This window comes from Marmota flaviventris, chromosome 19 (genome assembly GCF_047511675.1).
Source record: "Marmota flaviventris isolate mMarFla1 chromosome 19, mMarFla1.hap1, whole genome shotgun sequence".
Lineage (NCBI taxonomy): Eukaryota > Metazoa > Chordata > Mammalia > Rodentia > Sciuridae > Marmota > Marmota flaviventris.
In genome coordinates, this window is record NC_092516.1 from 19,913,769 (window position 1) to 19,936,857 (window position 23,089).

The 23,089-nt window shown below is 58.3% G+C and overlaps 1 protein-coding gene across 4 annotated transcripts in view; it reads right to left on the reverse strand.

The window, feature by feature from the left end:
• Gsg1l (GSG1 like) overlaps nucleotides 1–22,386 on the reverse strand; it is a 170,192-nt gene extending 147,806 nt beyond the window's left edge. For all 4 annotated transcript variants that reach the window (XM_071605553.1, XM_027948343.2, XM_027948342.2 and 1 more), the window contains exon 1: nucleotides 22,056–22,386. In XM_071605553.1, the coding sequence (XP_071461654.1) occupies nucleotides 22,056–22,386 (331 nt within the window). The remainder of the gene's footprint in view (nucleotides 1–22,055) is intronic.
• Between the last annotated feature and the right edge of the window lie 703 nt (nucleotides 22,387–23,089).

The following is a 23,089-nucleotide window of genomic DNA, read 5'->3' on the forward strand; positions in this document are numbered from 1 at the left end:
AAAGGCCACATGAGTTGTTCCATGTGAAGTGCCAACCTCATGCCACTTCCCCGTGCTCACTACTGGGATCCTCAGGCCAGTCCTGCAGGTCGAGAAACCAAAGCTCGAAGAGAAGTCACCTGGAGTTAGCAGAGGTGACGAAGCAGCGGTGGGAACACAGGTCCACGACTCCAAGATGTGAGTTCCTGACCCCACATTGTTCGGTGTGTGGCTTTTCAACTCAGCCCACAGTCAGGACCAGAGCCATATTAATAAGAGTTAATGCTCATCGCATGCTTAAGAATCTAAATCCCGGGAAGCTTTGCTTCAGAGCACAAGCTTTTAACTCTCAGAGAAAGAAAATTGTTCCCTTTCTAATGTTCCTCCTGTCCTTTTATTACTACCAAGGAGAAAGTCCCAGCTTGGTGCTGGCGCCCTGAATACCTCTCTAGTGCTTGTTAATCTCTTTTGAACAAAGAGAGAGCCTGAGGTTCAGAGCAGACCACACTATCTAGAGGGGTTTCAATGGGCCTTATGCCAACCACTGAGCTACAAGTCCCAGGCAGATGCAGGAACTTCCTCTCTGTACCTGTGCTGTGGCTCCCTGCAGCCAGAAAGGAGAGGCCTGGGCCTCAGAGGCTGCTGTGCTGGCCAATGGCCATCCAGGCTCTCACTCCAAGCCCAGCTGTGCTTAGAAGGGTGGTGGATGATCAGGCACCAGGGACCAGTGTCACACAGCCTGCCTCATCAGCTGAGGGACAAACCTTCACACTGTGTAGGGTGGAGTTGCAGAAGCACGTCCTGCCTGGGGTTAGCAGCCACCGCCCCTTATCTGACGTTTTTCCCATGGCATCCAAGGTGAGGGTCCCTGAGCTGCTCCTGGCCCTCTCTGCCTCAGTTTTCTTACCTACCCCCAAGAAGAATGGTGCTAAGAAACACACAAGGCTGTGCATGAGCACATGCTGTGCGCAGAGCGGGCCAGGTGGGCTGTTGTTTCCACCGCTCGGGTACAAGGGCTTTATTTGCAAGTGGATTCATCAGCACAAGTGAATGCCCACCGCCAGGGTGACATGGGACCCTGCTCTCTCTGAATTCCCTTTGTTTGGAGATCTGTCTCCTCAACCGCATTTTTCGCTCAGGGGCAGCAACTGACTACACTCTGGGCAGCTCCGTGGCTGAGGCAGTGCTTGGCACAGCCGAGGCAGCAGCAGCTATCAGTCAAGTGCATGGTCCATGGGTAACTGATAGCAGGGGGTGGGCATGTGGTGCCTGAGCGATGGATGTTGGGTAGATGGATAGAAGGATGGACGGCAGAGGGGTGACAGAATCCAGATGCAGCTTAGCATGCAACATCAGAGAAGTTTGAATCTTACTCCAGTACTGGATGCCAGCTACTCTGAAGCCTCAAACCAAAAAGACGTGTGTGCACTGACTGGCTGTGCTACCCTGAGGGAGAATTTGCCAGACAATGGGAGAAAGGGTTGCAAACAAAACTGTTCTTCAGTACATGTTTCAAAACATCACTTGGTGGTGCAGGCCTATAATCGCAGCCACTTGGTAGGCTGAGGCAGGAGGATCCCAAATTCGAGAGCAGCCTCAGCAATTTAGCAAGGCCCTAAGCAACTTAGCTAGACCGTTCCAAAAGAAAATATTTTTTAAAAGGGCTGAGGACATGCTCAGTGGTTAAGCGCCCTGGGTTCAAGCCCTAACAACAACAACAAAAAAAAAGACATAGTGCTCCATCAATGTGTGTTCAATTTTTTTAAAAAAAGAATGTGCTCTAAAAATGGCTTCAGGACGCCCTCTCCACATCCTCCCGGACTCCCCGATCTCCGATGCGGGCTCTCCCTGCATCCGCACTGAGGAAGGCTGTGCCCGGCGGGCTGCGGGGAAGCCCACCATTGCACAGTCACGCAGCGAGCCGCGGGCGCCACCTTCTCAGAAGGGTCTTCCAAGGGCTGGACTGAGGCTCCGTGGGGACTCGCTACCGGGACCTGCACGGCCTTCCTCCGGGGCCGCCTGTGACGGCTTGGCCTCAGAGCCGGTCCACCGGTCCACCTGGCTGCAGGCCTCTCGGGCCCTCCTCGGCCTGAGGCGGAGACGGCAACGATTCCTCCACCAGGAGCGGCGGCCGGCGAGGCCTCGCGAACCACCCTGATGGCGGCCAGAGGAAGAGCATCACCCACGACTCCCAGGGCCCAGGGAGGCTTTATCAAGGCAGCAGGGCTCAGCCTCCAGTTAAAGCCGGAAGGACGCGAATGCAGAGGAAGTCACCGGAAGGCCTGGAGCCCGCCCGGAAGTGTTATGATAACCCGGAAGGCCTAGGACTCCCGCAGTAGTCCTATGATAGCAGGAAGGCCTAGGGCCGCCCGGAAGTCTTATGATAATCCGGAAGGCTTAGAGACCACCGGAAGTCGCATATAACCCGGAAGTTCTAGGACTGCCCGGAAGTCAGCCATGCAGAGCACGGGTGCGCCATATTCTGGGGCCCCTTCTCCCGCAGGCTGTGTGTTCACTGACACGGATAATCACACCGTGTGGACACAGGGGCGGCTTTCTGCTTCTCCGTGAGCTGTGGAGGCACAGAACAGGCGTGGAGAGTCAATGGCAGGTCGTGGGGAGGAGACGGTGGAAGCATCACAGAACAACTCCGGAGGAAGAGGAAGAGGGAATTTCCTCCCCAAGAGGGCCGATGGGGCCATTCCGGAGGCAGCTGCCCGTAAGGACAGCGGCTGGAGCAGCATCTGAAGGAAGGAGCGGCCGAGCTGCGGTGGCACCGGGCCCTGCTCCTCTGGTGGCAGCACCGCATCTCCCCGGGAAGCCCCTGCTCAGACGATTGGTGCCGACCCCGCCCCCAGCGCCAGAGGGCCGCAGAGGACCAGCCGGGCCGAGGGCCGCCTCCCTCCTGAGGAACCCGGATGATCCGAGTCCTCATGGGGCTGAATGGGGAGATACACAGAGCTGTTGGGGATAGAACATGAAGAAGGATGCTGGAGAGAGAAAGAAAACCAACAAAGGCACAGAACTCTGAAAGAGGCGGAGGAAAGAAGGAAAAAAACAGAACCGGAAAAGTGACAAAAGAAAGTTGAGACTGAACTCTTGACATCATCTGAGCAGCTGGATCCAGCTGAGCCTGAAGCCACACTACTTCTTCCTCATTGAGCCAGCAGAAATTCACCTTGGTGCCTAAGCTGGTCACTTTCAAGCAAACAAGTTTCCTAATTCATTTTTGGGTTCCAACACCCATGCCTGGAACTCTGGACCATAGGGACAGGGTGGGCTGGGCTGGGATTCTGCCTGACCCGTTATGGAAACCACACCATTCCGGACTGAGACTATGAACACTATTACTTGCATTCACCTCCTGACTTGCTCAAAGCAGGATGTCCAAAATCTCCTGGCCCCTCTAGGTTATCAAAGTGCACGCCCATTCCCGTCGTCCATTTACCAAAGGTGTGACTGTAGGTGTGACCTACAGTTCCCTGCATACTTTAAGATTCCAGACTCCCCAGGGCAAGTTGAGAGACAGTCAGGTTCACTTGCAGATGGTGCTCCTTACATACATTAGGATTAGCTGATGCCACCTGATGAAAACGTAGCACAGACACGAGATCCCCCTCCTGGGTGTGCACACACCATGCCAAGTGTCAGAGTCAGACACTCTGAAGGACTTTCCTAATTCCACTCTTGATGTCTGGGGGTGGGGCGGGGGGCAGGGAACATGGCTCAGGACTCTTCCACAAGGAATTATAACCCCATTGGAAAGAGATACAACCTGAAAGCAGAGAAAGCTAGGACTTATAATAAAAAAGCAACAGAATTCATCTCAGCAAGTTGTGAGACAGCTGCGTCTCTTGGGTATTCAGGAGACATGGAAGAGAAGAGGCTGCTCTAAGTCTTTACCAGAAGGTTCCTCTCCAGTGAGCACCTCTGACTTCCAAGGCAGAAATGGCTGGAGCTGCGCGGACATGACAGGAAAACCAGAAAGGATTTTTTTTTTCTTAATTTCCCATCCGTCAGACTTTGATTCTCACCTCAGATGAGGTAAAGCCACTAAAACAAGCGTGGACGTCTCCAGAATCCAAATACAAGCAGCCCCACCGTTCCTTTAAATTTTCTACAGATTGTCTTTGCTTTCAAAAATTAGAAAATTAAGAAGAAAAAAAATTGAGAGATAACACACGGATCTGGTGTAGTTAGGGTGAAACAAACACACCAGTTGATGTAGTGGGTGCTGCCTAGGTCATCTCGGCCTGATGGTTTCTATGTTGGTATTTCCAGCTTGGATCACATCTCTGGTCCCTAGGGTGTACTTTCGTGTCCACTTGTCTATGACACGCATATTACCAGACATAACAAGGTCCAAATTCAAGACGCCTCCCCTCACACTATGTTACCAAGCAAAAAAAACTGGTTCCACCTCAGTCTTCTCAGCAATGGACACAAACATTTGTTCAGGCCAAAAACCCAGGAGGGGTCCTCGGGGGTCTTTCTCCTTCACACCAACCAACTGCCAGCAGCTCCTGTTGGTTCTACCTCCAAACCACATCCTGAATCCTTCCGGTTCCCTCACTCTGCCCTCGAGGCAGGGCACCAGCCTCTCTTCCCACCCCCTCCCCCCACACACACACCATTTGTTAAACCTATTTCTGCCTCTGTCCAATATTCTCCAAGCATCAGTTGAAACATTCTTTTGTTAAATACAAATCACACCCTATCAGCTCCCTGCTTATAAGTCCTCAAAGGCATCCCTTTTAGTCTTTGAAGGAAAGTCCAACTTTTATGTCAGCCAACAGTACTCTGCACAAGCAGGTCCCTCACAGGCAGTTTGACCTCTCTGGTTCTGCAACAGCCCCATTGGTGTCCTTGGAGCTTTTCAGATCTGCCCATTGATTCCTACCCCAGGGCCTTTGCACTTGCTGCCCCTTCTTCCTGTGACACTCTACTCCCACTTTTATCATCCTTTATGTAACTCAAGAGTCACCTCCTCTTTGCTCTTCTCAAGTGAAGGACATCTGCTCCCCATTTACACCCATAAGAGCAAAACAGTGAGCAGAGAGAGCCATCATTTGCTTTTTAAATTGGGTGCAGATGTAGACTTGAAAAAAAAAAATACTGCCCGGGGTCACTCCTGGGAGAGGAAGCAGGTAGCTTGGAATATGGGGACTTTGTGCTGTGCGTTCTTTTGTGCCTTTGAACATTAAATCATATTCATACAGTATTATTCCAAAAATTTTTAACTAAATCAAATAAAATAAGAAAAGGAGGAGAGAGGAAGGGGAGGAGAGAGGGGAGAAGAGAGATGGAAGAGCACCCTGGGAAACTGTCCTAAGGAAATAATCAGCAACCACCAAAAAATGGTCTCTTCAAGAAAAATATCATCATGGGCCGGGTGTGGTGGCACAGGCCTGTAATCCCAACGGCTTGGGAGGCTGAGGCAGGAGGATTGCAACGAGACCCTGTTTCAAAATTAAAAGGATGGGGATGTGGCTTGGTGGCTCAGTGCCCCGGGTTCCATCCCCAGTACCAAGAAGAAGGAGAAGGAAGAAGATGATCCTGCGGTATCGGCTACACAGAAACCCAAACTAAATGTCCAGCGACACAGGACACAGCGACGGCCTTATGAACAGGGCGGAGTGGCGAGAAGCTGTCCGTAACAGAGGCATGGAGAACTGCTGATGGTGACCAGTGGGAAGGAAGACACCGAGGGGACACTTAGGAAAGAAAAGAGAGTTGGGAAGTAGGAAGTCACTGGAGACCCACAGAAGGTGAGGGCCACCGCCCAGCCCTGAGCACCCGCCCTCCTGGAGACCAGGGACTCGGCTGGCAGCGCTGCCCACAGGACCTGGGCTGGCCACAAAGACAGCCAGGGGCCAAGGCTGGGACTTGGGGCGACCTCAGCTGGGTGGCCCCCTCCAGGCTTCTCAGCCTGCTGACACCTGGGGCTGGGCGGTCCGTTCCTGCCAGAGCTGTCCCTGCATCAAAGAATGTCACCTCCAACGGTGACAACATGTCTCCAGATAGTGTCCAGCTTTCCTTAGGGCAGTCACCCAAGGTGTCATCACAAAAAGAGCACCCCCCACCCAGCGCCCCCACCAGGCAAGTCAGCCTGATGGCCCACAGGGTCCTTAATGGCTTTAGTCTTAGAGTCTTCCGAGGGGGCGAAGTGTGGCGCCCCCACCCCGGGAACGCGCTGGCTGAGGTCTCGCAGTCTGGAAAGGACTGAGTCTCCTGGCCTCCTGGGCCACCTCCAGGCCACCGGGCCACCCTGCCCTGGAAAACATGGTGCACCGTGCGGGACTCGCCCAGGTCAGCAAAGCAGGCTCGCTGGCCGAGCCGAGCACCCGTGGGCGCCCTGTTTGGAATCAGCCCGGGAGAGGCCCGTGGGTGGCTCAGGGAAGGAGCAGCAGCTTGAAAAAGTCCCCTCCTCCAAGGCCACCCACCGCTCCCCAACCACCGTGGACGGCGAGGTCTGGGGTGACGTCATCTCTCCAGTGGGCAGCAAAAGGCTGTAGGATCCCCTGAGGCCACCTCCACACTCAGCCTGTGCCCTATCGCAGGGTCACCCTGGCAGACATGGCTGTGTGACCCTGTGTCAGGAAACTGTCACCTCCCAAAGCCACCCATGTGCACCTGGTACTTGCCAGTCCCCAAAATGCCCCAGGTTTCTTGCTGAGCGCTGCTGTGACCCCCTGTTGGAGTTTCCTGGTCCCTGATGGCGGAGAAGCCCCTCCTCCCTGCCCTGTTGGGGACGGTGATGACCCCGAGGACTGCTCCTCGCAGTATCCAGGGTCCCTCACTGGGTGTCCCTGCCCTGGGGCTCTGCTCAGGAGCGTCCCCTGCATGGGCTGCTTCCCATGTCCCTCTCTCTGTCCCCTCCTTCACGGGGACTTCCTGGAATTCCTTTCCCAAATAAAGTGCCCAGACAGGAGTCGGCAAACTCTCGTTTCAGTGTGACTAATGGGGGAGCCACCGCAGCAGTGGCCACGTGGCACGGCTCTGGCTGGACGTCCTTCCATCTGTCGCCCATCAGCATCTCCTCTGATGGCAGCCCTGGGCTCGTGGGACAAGCCAGGACCCTCATCCCCTTAGAAGCCCTGGGCACCTCTCAAGACAGCTCCCAGGTGCCCCAGAGCCCTCCCACTCTCCTTCCAGACGCTTCTTTCTGCGGCTCCCCCCATACCACGCCCCCCTATGCCTGGGGACGAGGGGCCGCACTCCCCGGGGCAGAACTTGCCTTTGTAGCTCTCCGTTCCCAGGACCTGGAGCCCCCAGTGGACGAGCAGACACCGCCTCAGTCTCCCCACGACACGTCCCCGGGCTCCTCCCCAGAACATCCGCCCAGAACGGACCCCAAACGCTTCTGAGGTACCCTTCCTGTGGCCACTCCCCTCAGTGTTTCTATTGATGTAACCCAAGGTCACATTCTGGTTTGGGGGCATCACTTTTCATTGTTGATTTAAAAGATGACAGTTGGGGCTGGGGATGTGGCTCAAGTGGTAGCGCGCTCGCCTGGCGCCTGGCATGCGTGGGGCCCTGGGTTCGATCCTCAGCACCACATAAATGTAAAATAAAGATACTGTGTCCACCTAGAGCTAAAAAATAAATAGATAAGTGAAAAGATAACAGTGACAGCAGCAGCAATGATCACGATAATACACATGACATATGGTTATATAATAAGGCGCCAGGCACTGTGCTCCCGTCCACTCACTGCTGGCCAAGCCCCGCTGCTTCTCACAGACTGGACTCACCCATCAGGTCCTGTCTGCTTGCTCTTCACACCCGAGTGCCACGTGGTGCCGTCCCACCTATTCCCCCTCAGGTGAGGCCACCCCCAGCCCCTCCTCATCTCTGTGCACCTGTACCTCCTTACACCTACACGTGTGGTCAGAAGGTCCCCATCGCAGGTCATGGACAGATGCCATCATGCCAGGGGGCGGTCAGATAGCTTGCAGTGACCCACCATAAAGCTGAGGTGAGACAGCCCTTAGCAATGTCCCAGGCTGCCGCCTGCCACAGGAGGGTGCACCAGGGGTCGGTCCAGTTCCCTGGGGCCCTTATTAAACACACAAATACAACAAAGGGGCGAGGTGCGGTGGCCCACATCTGTAATCCCAGGGACTCAGGAGGCTGAGGCGGGAGGACCCCAAGTTGAGGCCAGCCTCAGAAACTTAGCAAGACCTTGTCTCAAAATTTTAAAAAAAGGGGGGAGCTGGGGGTGTGGCTCAGTGGTTAAGCGCCCCCAGGTTCATTCCCTGCACTTAAGAGGCAAAGGCAAGACTGGACCCCAGATCCCACCAGGCTGGCCCTCTCCAGGGTCCCCCCGACTCTTGCCTCCACCTGCGTCAGACAGAGCCGGGAGGAAGGCAGGGGCTGTGCGGTGTACACATTGGCACAAGAGTTGGAATCGGCTCCACGGGAAGGAGGGGAGAGTCTGTCTCCATGGTTACGCTGAACCTGAACAAAACATCCTTCGCAGATCACCGTAGCCTTGAGCCTCGCCACCGCGTCCTCCCACCGCAGCTGAGAGCCGCCCGCCAGGCCGCCCCGGGAACCCTCCTTTTTCATTATTCTCGAGATCAAACCTGGCACTTGATAACCGCCAAATATTTCCTAATTATTTACGGGTTCACCTTCACGGCGCCCCGCGGGATGATTCCGCTGCACATTTCTCTAACACCCTGCGGCCTCCAGAAACTCCAGCTGAGTTACCCAGGTGACCCCGCTGATCTCCCACTTCAGGGCTCTGCGCGTCCCCAGAAAGCAGCTCAGATCGCCTCCACCTACCCAGGGGACCCAAGGCCCAGGCGGTGAGAGACGCTGTCCAGGGTCTGACTGCAAACGCCACAGAGAGCGTCTGGGGTTCTGTCTCTTTCTGTCCCTAGGGAAGGGAGAGTGAATGAGCCTCGCCCGATCGCCAGGCCCCGTCACCACAGGTGACCGGTCAGCTGTGTTAGGAAGGATTCCGAGGATCATAGATTTGGAGGAAAGAGCAACGGGATCAGTTAGGAGCACTGACCCTGAGCTGGGAAGGGGAGGTGCCCGCACCTGTGCTGTCCCTTCCTACGATGTCAGCGAATGTCCCTGTGAAAGTTCCATGCTTGTTCTCAACCAGGAGCGATTCTGCCCCCCAGGAGACGCTTGGTGACGCCTGGGGACATCATTGATTGTCACAAGCAGGGGTGGGTGCTGCTGCCATCGGACTGGTACCGGAGCCTCTAAAATCCCTACAGCGCACAGGACAGCGCCCTCCAGCCAGGATGGATGCCATCCAGAATGTAGCCCTGTGTGAGCTGGGACACCTGTCCTTGGTCCCCAGCGGGCCCGTCCACAGGAGCACCTACACATTCAGATGTCTGAGAACAAAATTCCTGACTCTTCTCCCCAAGCCCTTCCCTCCCTGTTCTCCACCTCCATAAATGGCATCTCCCACCGGTTTTGCAGAGCAAATGCCCTGGGGTCATCCCTGCCTGCTCTCCTTCTCCAATGGCCTCATCGAGCCCCTGGTTTTTCCTGCAAAATGATCCCCACAACCATCTCCGCAGCTCACACTGCTGTCCCTCCCTGGACCAGATGCCTCATGACTTGGCTCCCCGCCAGACACACCTCCCCCAGGCTCCCACTCCCACCTCAGGGCCTTTGCACTTGCCATTCCCTCTGGTGATTCTCTCTCCTGACATCTTCTGTCTGGACATCTGTGTCCTAAAAGAAGGTCACCCCCGGAGAGTCCTTCCTCCCTGGCCACCCAAACCAGAGCAGTTCCCCGGTCACCCTGCACCCTTCACTGGGACCCTCACTACCAAGACCCTCCGTGTTGGCTGGTTCACTTGCTACCTCCAAAACTCCACTATTGTAGAGACCCTGCCTGTGCGCCCTGCGACCTTATGAAGAAGCAAAAGCAAGAATCAGACCAAAAAAAATCTTGAGGATGAAAGGGCCAGGCGGACACCTTCCAGAAACCCCGGGGGAGACATCCCTGGGAATTAAGGACAGTCTCACGGTCCCCTGGACTGGGAAGCTTCCCTCCGGCGGGCGGGTGGGGACTTGCAGGCAGCCCTGGGCCTGGCACCCCGAGCAGGGCCGCCCGGGCATCTCCCAGAACCAGCTCCGATCTGACCAGGCCCTGCTTCCCCACCCAGTGTCCCCACCGCAGCCACTGTCTGCATTCCGGGTGTCCCCGTGGGACCTCGTGGCACAAACGTGTCCTGATGCTGAGCCTGTGGACACCCTGGCCACCTCGAGGAGAACCCGGAGGCCGTGAGGTTTGGGTGTCCATTTCATCGACGGGAGAAAGGAAGCTCCATTAGTTTGGGTCAGGAGTCAAGGTCACCCGGAGCAAGGGATGGCGGCCTCCCCCGAGGACCAAGGCCGCTGGTAATTGTCATTGATCTCCGCGACCCGCTGGGCCCAAGCTGCTCCGTCAGGATAAAGCTCCTGGTTAATGTCACTGTGGACTCCGAGCCAATTAATGGTCACCGCGAAGAAGCCAACGAGGCCGCGGGCCCTGATTCCAGCTCTGAGATGATGCCACACTCCTGTCCTCAAATCTACCCCCGACAGAGGACAGGGCCTCGGCGACAAGCTCGGCGTCCAGCAGGGACGCGTGCCTGGCCGGTTCACCCAGCCTTCAAGCAAAGTGCCCAAGAGACACCAGGCAGGGAGGTGTCCCAGGCGACCCGGCTTCGGGCCTCCTGTCAATCATCAGACCAAGAAGGAATCTTCGCTGACCGGCTGATCACTGGACACAGCCGAGGAGGACAGAAGGGCTCCACCCCTGGTCACGCCCCACCGTGACGCCACGGGCTGGTGGGGGCGGTGCCTCTGCACCTCCCCCTGGCTGCTCCTCCCCTGGCCCCGCCCACTCCTCGCCTGGAAGCCAGAGGGTGGCGGCAGGTGCAGCAGCAGCCCCCGAACTGCCAAGGAGGGCTGGCCAGGTGAGAGGTGGCGGAGGGGACAGTGCCTGCTGGCGACTGCAGTCTTAATTCACCGTTTCTGTGAAGAAAGGAACAACAGGCGACTTCAAGGAACAGGGAGGTGATTCCTGGTTTCGAGACGCAGACCCTAGGAGGTGAGAGAGGGGGCTTCACCTTCAGCTAGCCAGTCGCAAAACCTAAGTCAATCCTAAAATGAAATAAATACAAAAAGTAAATTCAGAAAAGCTGCCCAGAGATCGACAGGCCGAGGAGCACTTGGAAGTTTAAGGTCATCAAGTAAGAGCTCAACAGAAGCCAGGCGGGAGGGGCAAGGGCCACCCCGACACCCCGCTGATGGGCGCAGCCTCCGCACCCCAAGATGCAGGAAAAAGTTGAAAACAACCACAGACGGCCCCGGAGACAACCGAGCAACCTGAGCAGAGGAACGATGTCCCCACGGGGAAGTGCAGACTCAGCCCCACGGCGAGGGGCATCGGGCGCCGCCGGCGACACCAAGGTCCCCCGCTTCCTTCCCTGTGACAGCGGAGATATTTTGCATGAGTCAGGAGCCCAGCTCGGGGGCAGAGGGTGGCTTCCTTCTTTCTGTGTCCTCTGAGCTAGATCTGGGAGGAGAGCCCCTGCCCTCTCTGGCTTTGGTGGAGGGACCCACTTGCCCATCCTTAGAAAACCAAGCCACGCTGGGCCCCATGGAGCCCACTGTCACTCCAGCAGCTCGGGAGGCTGAGGCAGGAGGATCGCGAGTTCAAAGCCAGCCTCAGCAACTCAGCGAGGCCCTCAGCAACTCAGCGAGGCCCTGTCTCTAGATAAAATGTTTTAAAAGGGCTGGGGATGGGGCTCGGTGGTAAAGCACCCCGGGTTCAATCCCTGGTACCAAAAAAAAAACAAGCCAGAGCGCCCCTGGAGAGGCACTGCAGAGGCCACCGGCCCCAGACAGAGGCTCCCAAGCCAGTGCACACCACAGCTGAGAGGAGCCTTGGGGATCCCTGGCCCGCCAACGCTGCAGAAGGAACCTTCTAAACCACCTTGGAACGCAACAGGAGGAGGCAGAAGGAACTCGGAAATCTTGAGCCACACAATGACAGGCACAGAAACCAACCCAGCGAGGGGTGCCCCCGGAGCGCCTGGGGACGGTGCTGCTGTGACGGGAAGAGGAGCCGTGGAAAGAAACGAGAAGGTAAACCCAGGACCCCAACAGCACCCGGCGCTGGCAACGGTGCCAAACGAGAAGGCTGAGTCACTGCGGGTGGGAACCAACAGTGAAGAGCGACCGTGAAAGACAGTTTGGCAGTTTCCTAACAAAACCAAACACACTCTTATCACATGGCCCAAAAATCACACTTCTTGGTGTTTACCCAAAGGAGCTGAAAATTTGTGTCCACACAAAAACCTGCACGCAGATGTTGATAGTAGGTTTCGTTCGTAATTGCCGAAACTTGCAAGCAGCCAAGGTTGTCTTGGAGTGGGTGTGTGGGTAAATAAACCGCATCACGCACAGGCAGTGGAATATTATGCAGCGCAGAAAAAGAAATGAGCTACGAAAACATGGAGGAAGCTTAAGTGCCTACGGCTCAGGGAAGAAAATACAACCTGAGAAAGCGACACACATATTTGATTCCAAATCTCTGACGCTCTGGGAAAGACAAACTATGGGTACAGTGAAAAGATGACTGGTTGCTGGGGACAGAGGAGGGGCTGGATGGGCAGGCAGAGTGCAGAGGACATTCAGGACAGTGGGACTGTTCTAGGGGATCCTATAGGGTGGATCTGGGTCATTAACAAATGCACCCCTCGGGTGGGGTTATAGAGGACAAGGGACAGATGGGACATCTCTGTACCTCCCATTTGATTTGTTATGAATCTAACAAATCAAGTAGGTGCCAGGCTGATTTCGGCCTGGTGCACAGCTCGGTGGTAGGGCACCTGCCTGGCACGTGGGAGGCCCTGGGCTCCTCCCGAGCTGGAATAAATAAGTGACCAGGAGACATTTCTGCCCTCCGTGGTGGAGTCTCCGTCTGGAGGATGCACAAGGAGAATCCTCAAGAATCTGAACAGGAGAAACCTCTGAGTTTCCTTCCCAGGAACAAGAGGCTGAATGGCCTCCAACAGTCCTTCCTAACACTGGAGGCCAGAAAGCAGGGGCCATGGCCACAGGTTAAGCCTGTGTTCTCCACGGGCCACGCGGCCACCCAGAGCCAAAGCCACTGGGGCTCAGAGGCACATCACCTGTGTTGGGCTCTGAGCCCCTCCCCGGCCCACACTGTCCCTCTCCCACGTCCCCTGGCTGCCCTCCCTCCCGCTGCTCCCCGGCCACACCAGCCCTTTAAGATCCGCCACCAGGTCGTCTCCCTGTGCAAAGATGTGCCTGCGCTGAACCCTCTGCCTGGCCACCGTTTCCTCTGATGGCTCGCAGCTGCTTCAGGTCTCCACCCCACGTCACCTCCACAGGGGGGAGGGCTGCTTTCCCAGGTCCCCTCCACACGCACACAGGTGCACGCACACCCGACTGGAAGTCCGCGAGGGCTGGAACCTGGCAGCCCCTTTGCCATCCCGTCCGGCAACCGGCAGGGGAACTGGCACACAGCCGGTGACCCATACCTGCAGCATCCGAGCCGCAGTCCAAGCCGCCAGCAGTCAGTCCCCAGTACCAAAAATAAAAGAAAGACCTGAGACCAAATGTATTTGTTACAGAAATAAATATTATTTGGTTGAGACCCTCAGGTTTTACTAAAAGAAAGAAAGCTGACTCAACTGTTCTCGTCAGAGCTGCACCTGGCAAGAAGACCTAGAAAAGTTAAAATAAAAAGGCTCCTAGAAGATCTATCAAGGGACACCGGCAGAAGAAGGCAGGAAGAGCAATATTAAAATATGAAAAAAAAAATAGAATTCAAAATAAAAAGCATTCACCGGGGGATACAGTCATTTTCATCTTGACACAAGCTAAAACCCACAGCTCCACAATGAAAATCTTACTCAAGAATCTTTTTGTGATATATATATATATTATAGAACTGAAGTTTATCAAAACCAAAATTATGAGAAATGCAACTTAAAATGGAGAGAAGCCCCCACTAATGAGCAAGATTGTCACCCACCTCATCTAGCCTGATGAAGATCAAGACAGCAAAGATAGATGAATAGCAAAGTAAAGTCATTAAATAATCCTATGTATGAAGCTGCTTTAAGCTACACTCAGGAAACATACCTGATTTTTCATATAAAATATTTACCAAAAAAAAATAAAGCAGAAATTACTCTCATCACCTTTTTTTTATCATTCAACAAATTCAGTTTAAAATTAATGGCAAACATTTAAGCAATAATACAAAGCTCTAGGAAAATTATTTTTGCCTTTATACATGTACTTTTTTTGCATTATGATTTTTAATACCCATATATACCACAATTTTTAATATCTCTGTTTGTATATAAGGTGTGTTGACACCCAATTCGAGTCTTCATACGTGTACTTTGTTTAACGATGTCCATCACATTCCACCGTCCTTGCTAACCCCCTGCCCCCTCCCTTTCCCTCCCACCCCCTGGGGAAATTTTTAAACACTCTACTAAATCATCCTTGGACCCACGAAACGACAAAACCAAAATTCCACAACTTGCCGTTGCAGAATCTTTAGAAAGTCGTTTCGGAGAAGGTCCTGCCTGTTAAAACCCACAGGATGTGGCCAAAGCTTTACCCAGAGGCAAATTCGTAGCACTGAACGGATCCCTCATTTTGTACTACAGAAACCGAGTCCTCAACCTCAAAACTTGAGAATGTTACCGATGACAAACCTCAGGAAAGCGGGCCCAAAGAAAACCAGGGTAAATCAGAAAATTTAAACAATTAGTAAATACACAATTACCAATGCCTTAGAAAGGAGAGTGGAGGGGCAGGGGAGGGCCCTGGAGGAGCCACGCTGTCCCCTGTGTGGACTGAAAAAAGAAGAGAACTGGGACGTCACCCATCAGAGCCTAGGACGGGAGGTCCCAGGACAGACCCCGGAGACTCCAAGCCAGGCCACTCTCTCTGCAGGGCTCCCGGGGGCAGCCTGTCCAGTCAACTCACTCGTGGTCAGAAAGCACTTTCCCTGAAGAGACCTGCTGAGATGGGGCAGGGTGGGGCAGAGGGCTCCCCGTGTGCCCACCACCCTTCCCAGCGCTCTGCTGTCTGGGCAGAGGGTAGGACCACCATCCTCCAGCCTCAGGAGACGGTGGGACGTGGCCGGTGGTTTGCTCTGGCCAGTGATATGACCCCAGAATGGCGCATGCCACACGTGGTCAAGAGCTCATCCCCTCTCCTGCCGCGACCGCCACAGAAACCCCGGGATGGACCCTCCTGTGCTGGGTCCCCAGGGAGGACAGCAGGACGCAGAGCCCAGCTGACCTGCCAGGGGCCTGTGAACAGGAAGCCAGTGCTGGGAGGGACCCGCAGGCTGACACAGCTGTCACAGGCTGTCACAGCCCTGGCCTGGCCCTGCTGAGTGGACAGCCAGCGGCCTGCGCCCAGGTCCCCTGCCCCGGCCAGAGTGCTCTAGGGAGGGTCTGACCTCTGCTTCCTTGGGGACCACCCAGAAGACCTCTGTGCAGGGGCCCAGCGGGACTGCCCCGTCCAGGCAGGAGGGACAGGAGCTGGGCTGATGGTGGCTCAGAGGATGCATCCTGCCGCCTGCCTCCTCCTCCCTCCTCCACGGAGCCAGGCGCAGAGAGCCGGGACAGGGAGTCGGGGCAGGGGGTCCTGGGCTTGTGGGCAGCCGTCCCCAGGTGGGTGACAACCAGAGCCCTGGGCCTTCTGTCCCCGGGTGTTTCAATGACTCTGTTCAAACTCCATGTGACTCACAGGCGCCGGGCGGAGCGGGGTGGACAGGGGCTGCGTCAGGCTGAAGGCCTGGAGCCCCAGCTGCCCGCCACCCACAGGAGGAAGGGGAGGCCAGAGGCCCAGCCCGGCCTCCCCACTGGCTGCCTTGGGCCTCAACCAGCCAGGCCTGGACACAGGGTCTCCCTGCAGGGGCCTCCACCAGGCCTGGACCAGCCCCTCAGGACAGGGACAGGTGTCCCCACCGCCCCGGCCACTCCGGGCCCCTCCCTCCTCCCTCCCAGGGCGCAGCACACCTGGGTGGCCCCTGCCTTTGTGGCTCTGTGTCACCCTCCCCCTGGTCTCTGTCACCCTCACCACGTGGCATCTCCTCTCCTCCCTGTGGCTGTGTCTGACCCACTCCCCGGGAGGCCGGGACGCAGGCCAAGGCCCCTGCCCCACCTCCAGAGGCCAAGCTGGCTCCGTCCTCGTCCCCACCACCAGGAAGACCACAGCCCCCGGGAGGGGACCTGGCTCCTGCCACCAAGTCACCTGAAAGTGCCGGGCGCGGGCAGCTGGGGCCAGGCCACCGCACCAGCCAGAGCTTTTTCGGAGTCGAAGGGCTACTTTTGGACGCAGATGGTGGCCCCCCAAGGGCAGCTGGAGCAACCAGGGAACCCGGCAAGGAACCCACCAAGGGCGCGTCCCCACCCTTCAGAGAGGAAGCTGAGAGCTGCGTCCCCTCCATCCGCCCCTGGAGCCCCCGACGCCTCCCCCAGCACGCAGCTCCCCACAGCCCGGGGGGGCGTGTGCTCCGGCCCCACAGTCCCTCTCTGTCCCCAGCCAGGCCTCCGGGCAGCCCTCAGTGACCCCCTCCTAAACTGTGCTTCCTTTACCACGAGTCTCTCCAGGGAAGGGCAGAGACGCCCTGGGGCCAGAGTCTCAGCCACCTACTGAGGGCCACCGGGTCTGGGTCTCTGCTCTGTCCTGAGGTAAACACCTGCACAAGTTCCCAACCAGGCAATGCTGTGGGAGGACATAGCGGACAAGGCAGCCGAGATGGAAGACACCGGTTTTTCACGAATCAAGGAAGGGAATTCCAGGTGAAGGATGGGCAGGTGCAAAGGCCCTGAGGTAGAAGCATCTCGGCCTGTTCAAGGGCCAGTGCGGAGGCTGGTGTGACTGGGGCAGGGGGACTGGTGGGGAGAGAAGACAGAGGGAAGGTCAGAGAGGCGGTGGGACAGGTCAGAGGGGCCTTGGAGGTATTCGGCTTTGACCCTGGGTGTGACCGATGGCATCAGAGGTCCTGAGTAGGACCGGAGGTGGTCTGGCCCGGGTTTAACAGGACTCCTCGTGGCTGTGGGGTGGAGAACAGACCGAGGGCAGAAGCAGGGGCCCAGAGAGGCCCGGGAGAGGTGCTGGGGTCAGACATGGGCGGAGCTGTCAGGACACAGTCAGCTGGCTGGACTCTGGGGAGGCACGGGTGGGATCCCCAGCAGCCAGACGTCAGATGGCAGCGTGTCCTGCAGGACCCACGTCTCGGGGCCTGAGCACCTGCAGGTAGCAGTGAGGAGGGGGCGGGTGGGCAAACTGCGGATGCCCCCGCGGGACAGCGGCCACTCCTGTAAGACCCGGCAAACAGCACCGTCCTCATGCCCCAGCCAAGGAAACTGAGGCCCAGAGAGGGTGATCTCCTACCCAAGGCCACACAGCAGTTGAGTGTGGTGTGGGGACTGTACACAGACGGGCCTGACTCCAAAGCCTGTGGTCACAAGGACAGCGCTCTGCCATCTTCAACTTGCAGGAAAAAAAATTAAAAAAAAAATAAATAAAGACTCATTTTTACACCTGAGGAAAGAAAAGTCCAGGAAAAAAAAAAAAGAAGTGGGACTTCTGAGAAGCCACCCGGCAAGTGGGCAGCAGAATCTAGACTCGCGCCCAGGCTCGTGGGTCCCTGCACAGCGCCTTTCCAGCAGGACTGGCTGGAGGGGCCCAGGGAGACTGAGGCGTCAGGCCAGGGTCGGTGCGCAAGCAGCACAGCAGCCTCTGGGCACACACACCAGGTTTGCCATTTGCCTGCTGTGTGACCTGGGGTAAGTTGCTTTGCCTCTCTGTGCCTTGTTTCCTCTGCAGCAAAAGGGGCTAATAACCATGGCACCTGCCACTATCGGAATGACAGCAAATAACACTTGTCCAGGGCTCATGGCAACAGCTTCCAAAGTCCAAGTCTTTGCCCATGAGATGCTCCCAACACGAAGGCTGCCCAATGTCCCACCAACACACAACGGCAACGGTGACGACAGCTAATACTCATCCATAAAGATTTATGGAGCACCTACTATGTGCCAGTGTTCTAAGCAAACAATGCCCATAAAGATCAATCCCCACCTTCACGGAGCCGGTGGACAACACAGAGGAGTGATGTGGGTACGGGGTCAAGGACAGGAAGTGCCAGGAGAAAAATCAAGCAGGACACATAGGGGGGCAGGGTTCATTTTGAATCAGGCAGAGAAAACTGAGCCCAGACCTTTTAAAGTTCCAGGAAATGGTCTCGGGTGGGTCTGGGGGAAGAGCAGTGGGAACAGCCAGTGCAAAGGCCCTGAGGCCAGAGGGGGCCTCGAGCCGGGGGAGGCCAGAGACTCAGGAGCGCAGGGACCCTGGGGGCAGCGGAGACGAGTTCAGAGAGGGCCTTGGCTCGGGCTCTGGGTGGGAGGAAGGACCCTGGGAGGGCGCTGGGCACAGGGGAGGCCCTGGGGAGCCTCTGATGCCGGGCGAGAACCCACCCCGAGCAGGGCCGGGCACAGGCAGAGGCGGGGAGGCCTCTGAGGGTCCAGGGGAGAGAGGCGGGTGACTGGGACTAGGGCACGGGTGGCTGGAGAGCTGCCTGCACTGTCCCCGGGGGAAGTCCCCGCGGGGACACCCACCCACCCATCCCCCAGGGGGAGGGGCTCCAGTGTCAGACCCCAAACCTGCCCTTTCCCTGGTCTCCGGGACCCTGGATGGGGCCTCTCTGGGCGGGGGCACGTGGGGTCCCAGACGTGGGACCCTCCCACCCGCGGCCCACCTGTGACCTGTCCCCCTCGTCCTCTCTCCAGGCCTCCCCCAGGCTCAAACACACCCAGCGCCCCCACCCGGCCCCCTCCGCCCCGGGACTTCATCCTCCGCCCTCCCGGGGAGGCCTGGGGGCGACTCTGCAGAGGCCTGGCCACCCCCCCATCTGGGCGGGGACACGGAGGAGAAAGGGCTCCTTTGTGCCCGGCTGCGACAGTGGGTCTGTTCAGGACGCGGCCTCCTCTGCCAAGGCTGCGGCTTGGGGTGTGGGAAGGGGGCGTCGTCGCAGGGGGGCCGCCCTGGGTGGTGGTGGGGGGGAGTGACCTCGGTGGGGACAAATGAGACACAGAGAAGTGGCCGAGCAAGCCCTGGAGCGGCTGCTTGTCACCCACCGAGAGGCTGGATCTGCGGCCGGGGCGTCTCTGCATTGGGTGGAAACCAGAGAGGGACACAGCTTTGCCCGAGGCTTCCAGGAGGGCGGGAGGACGTGGTCCCCGCTGTTGTGGGGGGGACCTGGGGGGACCTGGGGGGAGGAAGCAGAGGGCAGGGGCTTTATCGGGTGATGTTGGGATGGCTTTTCCTCTTGGAGAAAAAATAAAATAAAATAAAATGGTCACAGAACCCAGAAGACAGGTTGTCATGGCAACAAAAGTTTGAGGCCAGGTACTTGGACACCCTTTCAGGCCCAGAGGTGGAGGATTCGGGGAGCATCTGGGAGCTGCGGGGTCAGCAGCAGCAGGCCACCCCGATTTCTCACCAGCAAGGACAAGACAAGCCCCTGACTGGGTCCCAGGCCCCGGGGAGGAAAATCGGGATTCTTCTGGGAGGGATGAGAGAAACGTGGGTTCGTTTTATTTGCCCAGGAAATGAATTAACCAGCCACGATGGACTCACAGAGGACAGGGGTCTCGTCTCAGCTACCCCAGATGCCACCTTGACCTCAGACTATCCACTCTCTTCCCACGTCACTTCTCCGGGCTTTCTTTCTGCCCCTGAAGAGAAGATAGAGGATCCCTTTCCAGAAGCCCCTGAGTCCCAAGTCTCTCACCTGAGAGGTGGCCCCTAGATCTGCCTGCCCCTGAGGTGGGTGGTGGCCGGGATTTTAGTAAGACTGCAGGGGAGATGTCCCCACAGGGCCTGGGGTGCACAGAGGGTTCCATAAGTGCTCCCCAACATTTGTTCTTCGATATTTTCAACTGACACTTTTTTTAAGGGCCGTACACAGGTTTGAACATCCCGAGTGGAGCCTGCGTGAGCTACGGGGAAATGACAGCAAGCATCAGGACTGTGACCTTCAGGAGTGGTCAGGAGAGACTGGCAATAATTCACAGGCTCCGGCTGGCCAGTGTGGGGCTGGGACATGCCACCGAGGCAGGGACAGGACCCTTGGGACTGTCACTGACAAGACACAGTCTGTGTTTCCAAGTGTGCGCGGGGAGAAGGCTGGTCTCCATGCAGAGCAGAAACCTGGCCAGAGGCACAGGCCACACGTCCCCAGGGAAGGTCTCCTGAAGCTCAGAAACAGATTCTTGAACTTGGAGAAAGAATTACGGGGACCTCGGCTCCAAAGGGTGCAGAGGGACCTTGTCGCCCGGTGTATGAGGCCTCCGTGGGGGAGGTGAGGGCCGGGCTGGTAGAAGCAGGGACGTGAGCCAAGATGGCTTTGAGGCTGATTTCTCCTGTTAGTGTTGTGACACGCCACAGTGACTACTCGTGTCCTGAATGCACCCCAGAAATGAATTGATGGGGTGAACTGGTCAAGGCAGGACCCTCCTCAAACACGTCATGTCTTTGACAAGGGGCCAGCACATACCAGGTGAAGTCCAGGAAAGTTCAGTCAGCAGCCCCAGAAGCAAGACAGGGGACAACACAGCACCCCAAGAAACCACTGGCCTGTCATCCCAAGGCCCCGTCCAACGTCCCTATATTGCAAATTAACATGTTTATGTTGCAACTATTTACTAACTGTGTGACAGACACTCCCCAGAAGTCGGGGAGGCAGCCAGACCTCCCAGTGAGACCCTCACAGAGGGACATCCTGGGGAGGGGGACAATATGCTAGGGATCAAAGGTAGGTAGGCCCCAGGGAATTTCAGACGGTGGCTGGAGTGGTGACACAGAAGCAAGAGTGAGAATACCCTGAGACCTTGCCTCGAAAGTGGGAAGGACGTGGGTCTTCTCCCCAGAGGACCCTGCCTCAGCCAAGTAAGCAAGTGGCTTGTTCTGTCTGTTGATGTCCACTGCCATCACCCTTGAGCCACACGTGCCAAGTGCATTTGAAGAGATCTACATGCGTGGAGGAGGTTTAACCTTGGGGAAGAGGTCCACTCACACTGGAGGGTCCCACACACAACCTGGAGCCACACCATGCCAGCGGCACTGGGTCCTGTGGGGCCAGCACCACCACTACCCAGCAAACCCCGTCAGGCAGCTGTCCCCTGAGCCCTACCATATGCCTGCCTCGGGGACACTCCCTCCAGCCCTGGCTGCCTCAGGAGGACAGAGGAAGGGACACAGACCTGCCTCCGGAGAACCAAGCCCCCTCCCCAGTTCCCAAGAGCCTCGTGCTGAGCCACGTCCTCCCAGACTCCCAAAGCCGAGTGTGGCAGCTGTCCCATCTTCCCGCCTGCCTTGGTGTCCCTCTGGCCACATCCTATTCCAGGAGGGGGACAGGATACCAAGGGTTCCCCGGCCGGCTTCGGGGTGCGTGCAGCTTCCCAGGAACCCACGGGACTCCCCCCAGTCCCCACTCCGGTGCTTCCCAAGCCCGTCTGGGAGGCTGAGTGGAGCGGGAGGTGGGGGTAGGAGAATGACCCCCGAGTTCCTGGCCCCGCGGATCTGCGATGGGAGGGCAGCCCTCCGCAAAGCCCCCTGCACCGCCACCCCCCCCCCCCAGGGTCGCGACGGGGCGGTGTGGGGCGTCCGGAGCGGGTGGAGAGGGCGGTGGGGGAGCGCGGAGACGAGTTCAAGCGGGGAAAGGAACGCGCGCCCCTCCGACCCGAGCTGGGGTGGGTGTCGGGGAGACGCGCCTCCCGGGGCGGCAACGTCCCCAAAGCCGCCCGGCGTCGCAGGAGCCTGCCCCAGCCTTTACCGGCGGGGCGTCCCGTACCCGGCCCCCGGCCCCCGGCCGCGCAAAGGCGCGTCCCCGCCGAGCGCTCGGCCAGCCCTGCGGGGCGCGGGGTCCGTGCGGCCGGCCGCGGGGCCCCTCGCCAGCCTGGAGCGCGGAGCGCGGAGCGCGGCTGTGGCTCGGCGGCCGGGGCCGCACCGCCCGGAGCCGGAGCCGGGCGCCGCGCACTCACCGGGCCCGCCGAGCTGCTCCTCGCACGAGTACCAGATGCCGGTGTGGAAATTCCTCAGGAGGAAGCGGTCGTCGCCCGTCTCCCAGCTGTAGAGCGCGCCGCCAGGGGGGCCGCTCCCGGCGGCGGCGGCGGGGGCGGCGGTGCCGTTGGCCGTGGCGTTGGCGCCCGAGTTGGGGCAGTTGGCGCTCCCGCCCTGGCCGCAGCCGGGCTTGGGCACCCGCTGCGTGCCCTGGCACCAGTGCGTGGTGAGGAAGGCGGTGGTGGCGAAGAGCAGCGCCAGCAGGTTCAGGGCCACGGCCAGGAGCGCTCGGCCGCGGCGGCTCGTCTTCATGCCGCCCGCGCCGCCGGGGAGCTCCGCGCGCGAAGTTGGCAGCCGGCGCCCCGCGTCAGTGGCCGCTGCCCGCCGCGCCCCGGGGCTCGGGCGCCTGCGATCGGCGGCGGTGGACGCGGCGTGGGCCCATGCCCCCCCCCCGGGCTGGGGGCGCGGCTCGGGGGACGCGGAGCGCGCCGGGGGCGCGGGCGGCGGGCGGCAGCGGCGGAGCGGACCCGGCGCGCCCGGAGCCCGGAGCGCGAGTGCACCTCGGCGAGGAGCTGCTGGCGCCTGGCAGCGGCCACGGCGCAGGGACGCGCGCCCCTCCGTGGGGAGACACCTGCAGGCGGCCGGCGACACTGTTCTGGCGCCCGCCCGCACGGGAGAGGGGGCGCCCCGCGGCGGGCGCGGGCGGGGAAGTGGGAGAGAAGGGCCGCCCCCGAGGGAGACCCGCACCCGAGTGGAGAGTCTGAGCAACAAGAATTGTAGGCAAGGCGCTCCCAAAGACAGGATCGACATGGGGACATGGGGCGACACAACAGGGCACCCGAGTAGGAGGGGGTGGCATCTCACTCAGACCCAGAGAGGCCCTGCGGGTGAAAAATAAGGCCAGAGCCTGTGGGTGCCCACCAGGGACATGGACCAGCAGTCCCCCCGACCCCAGGAAAAGAACCTCACACCAGACCGAAAGGGGAGTTCTCCAAAGGGTCTGAACACGGGCCTT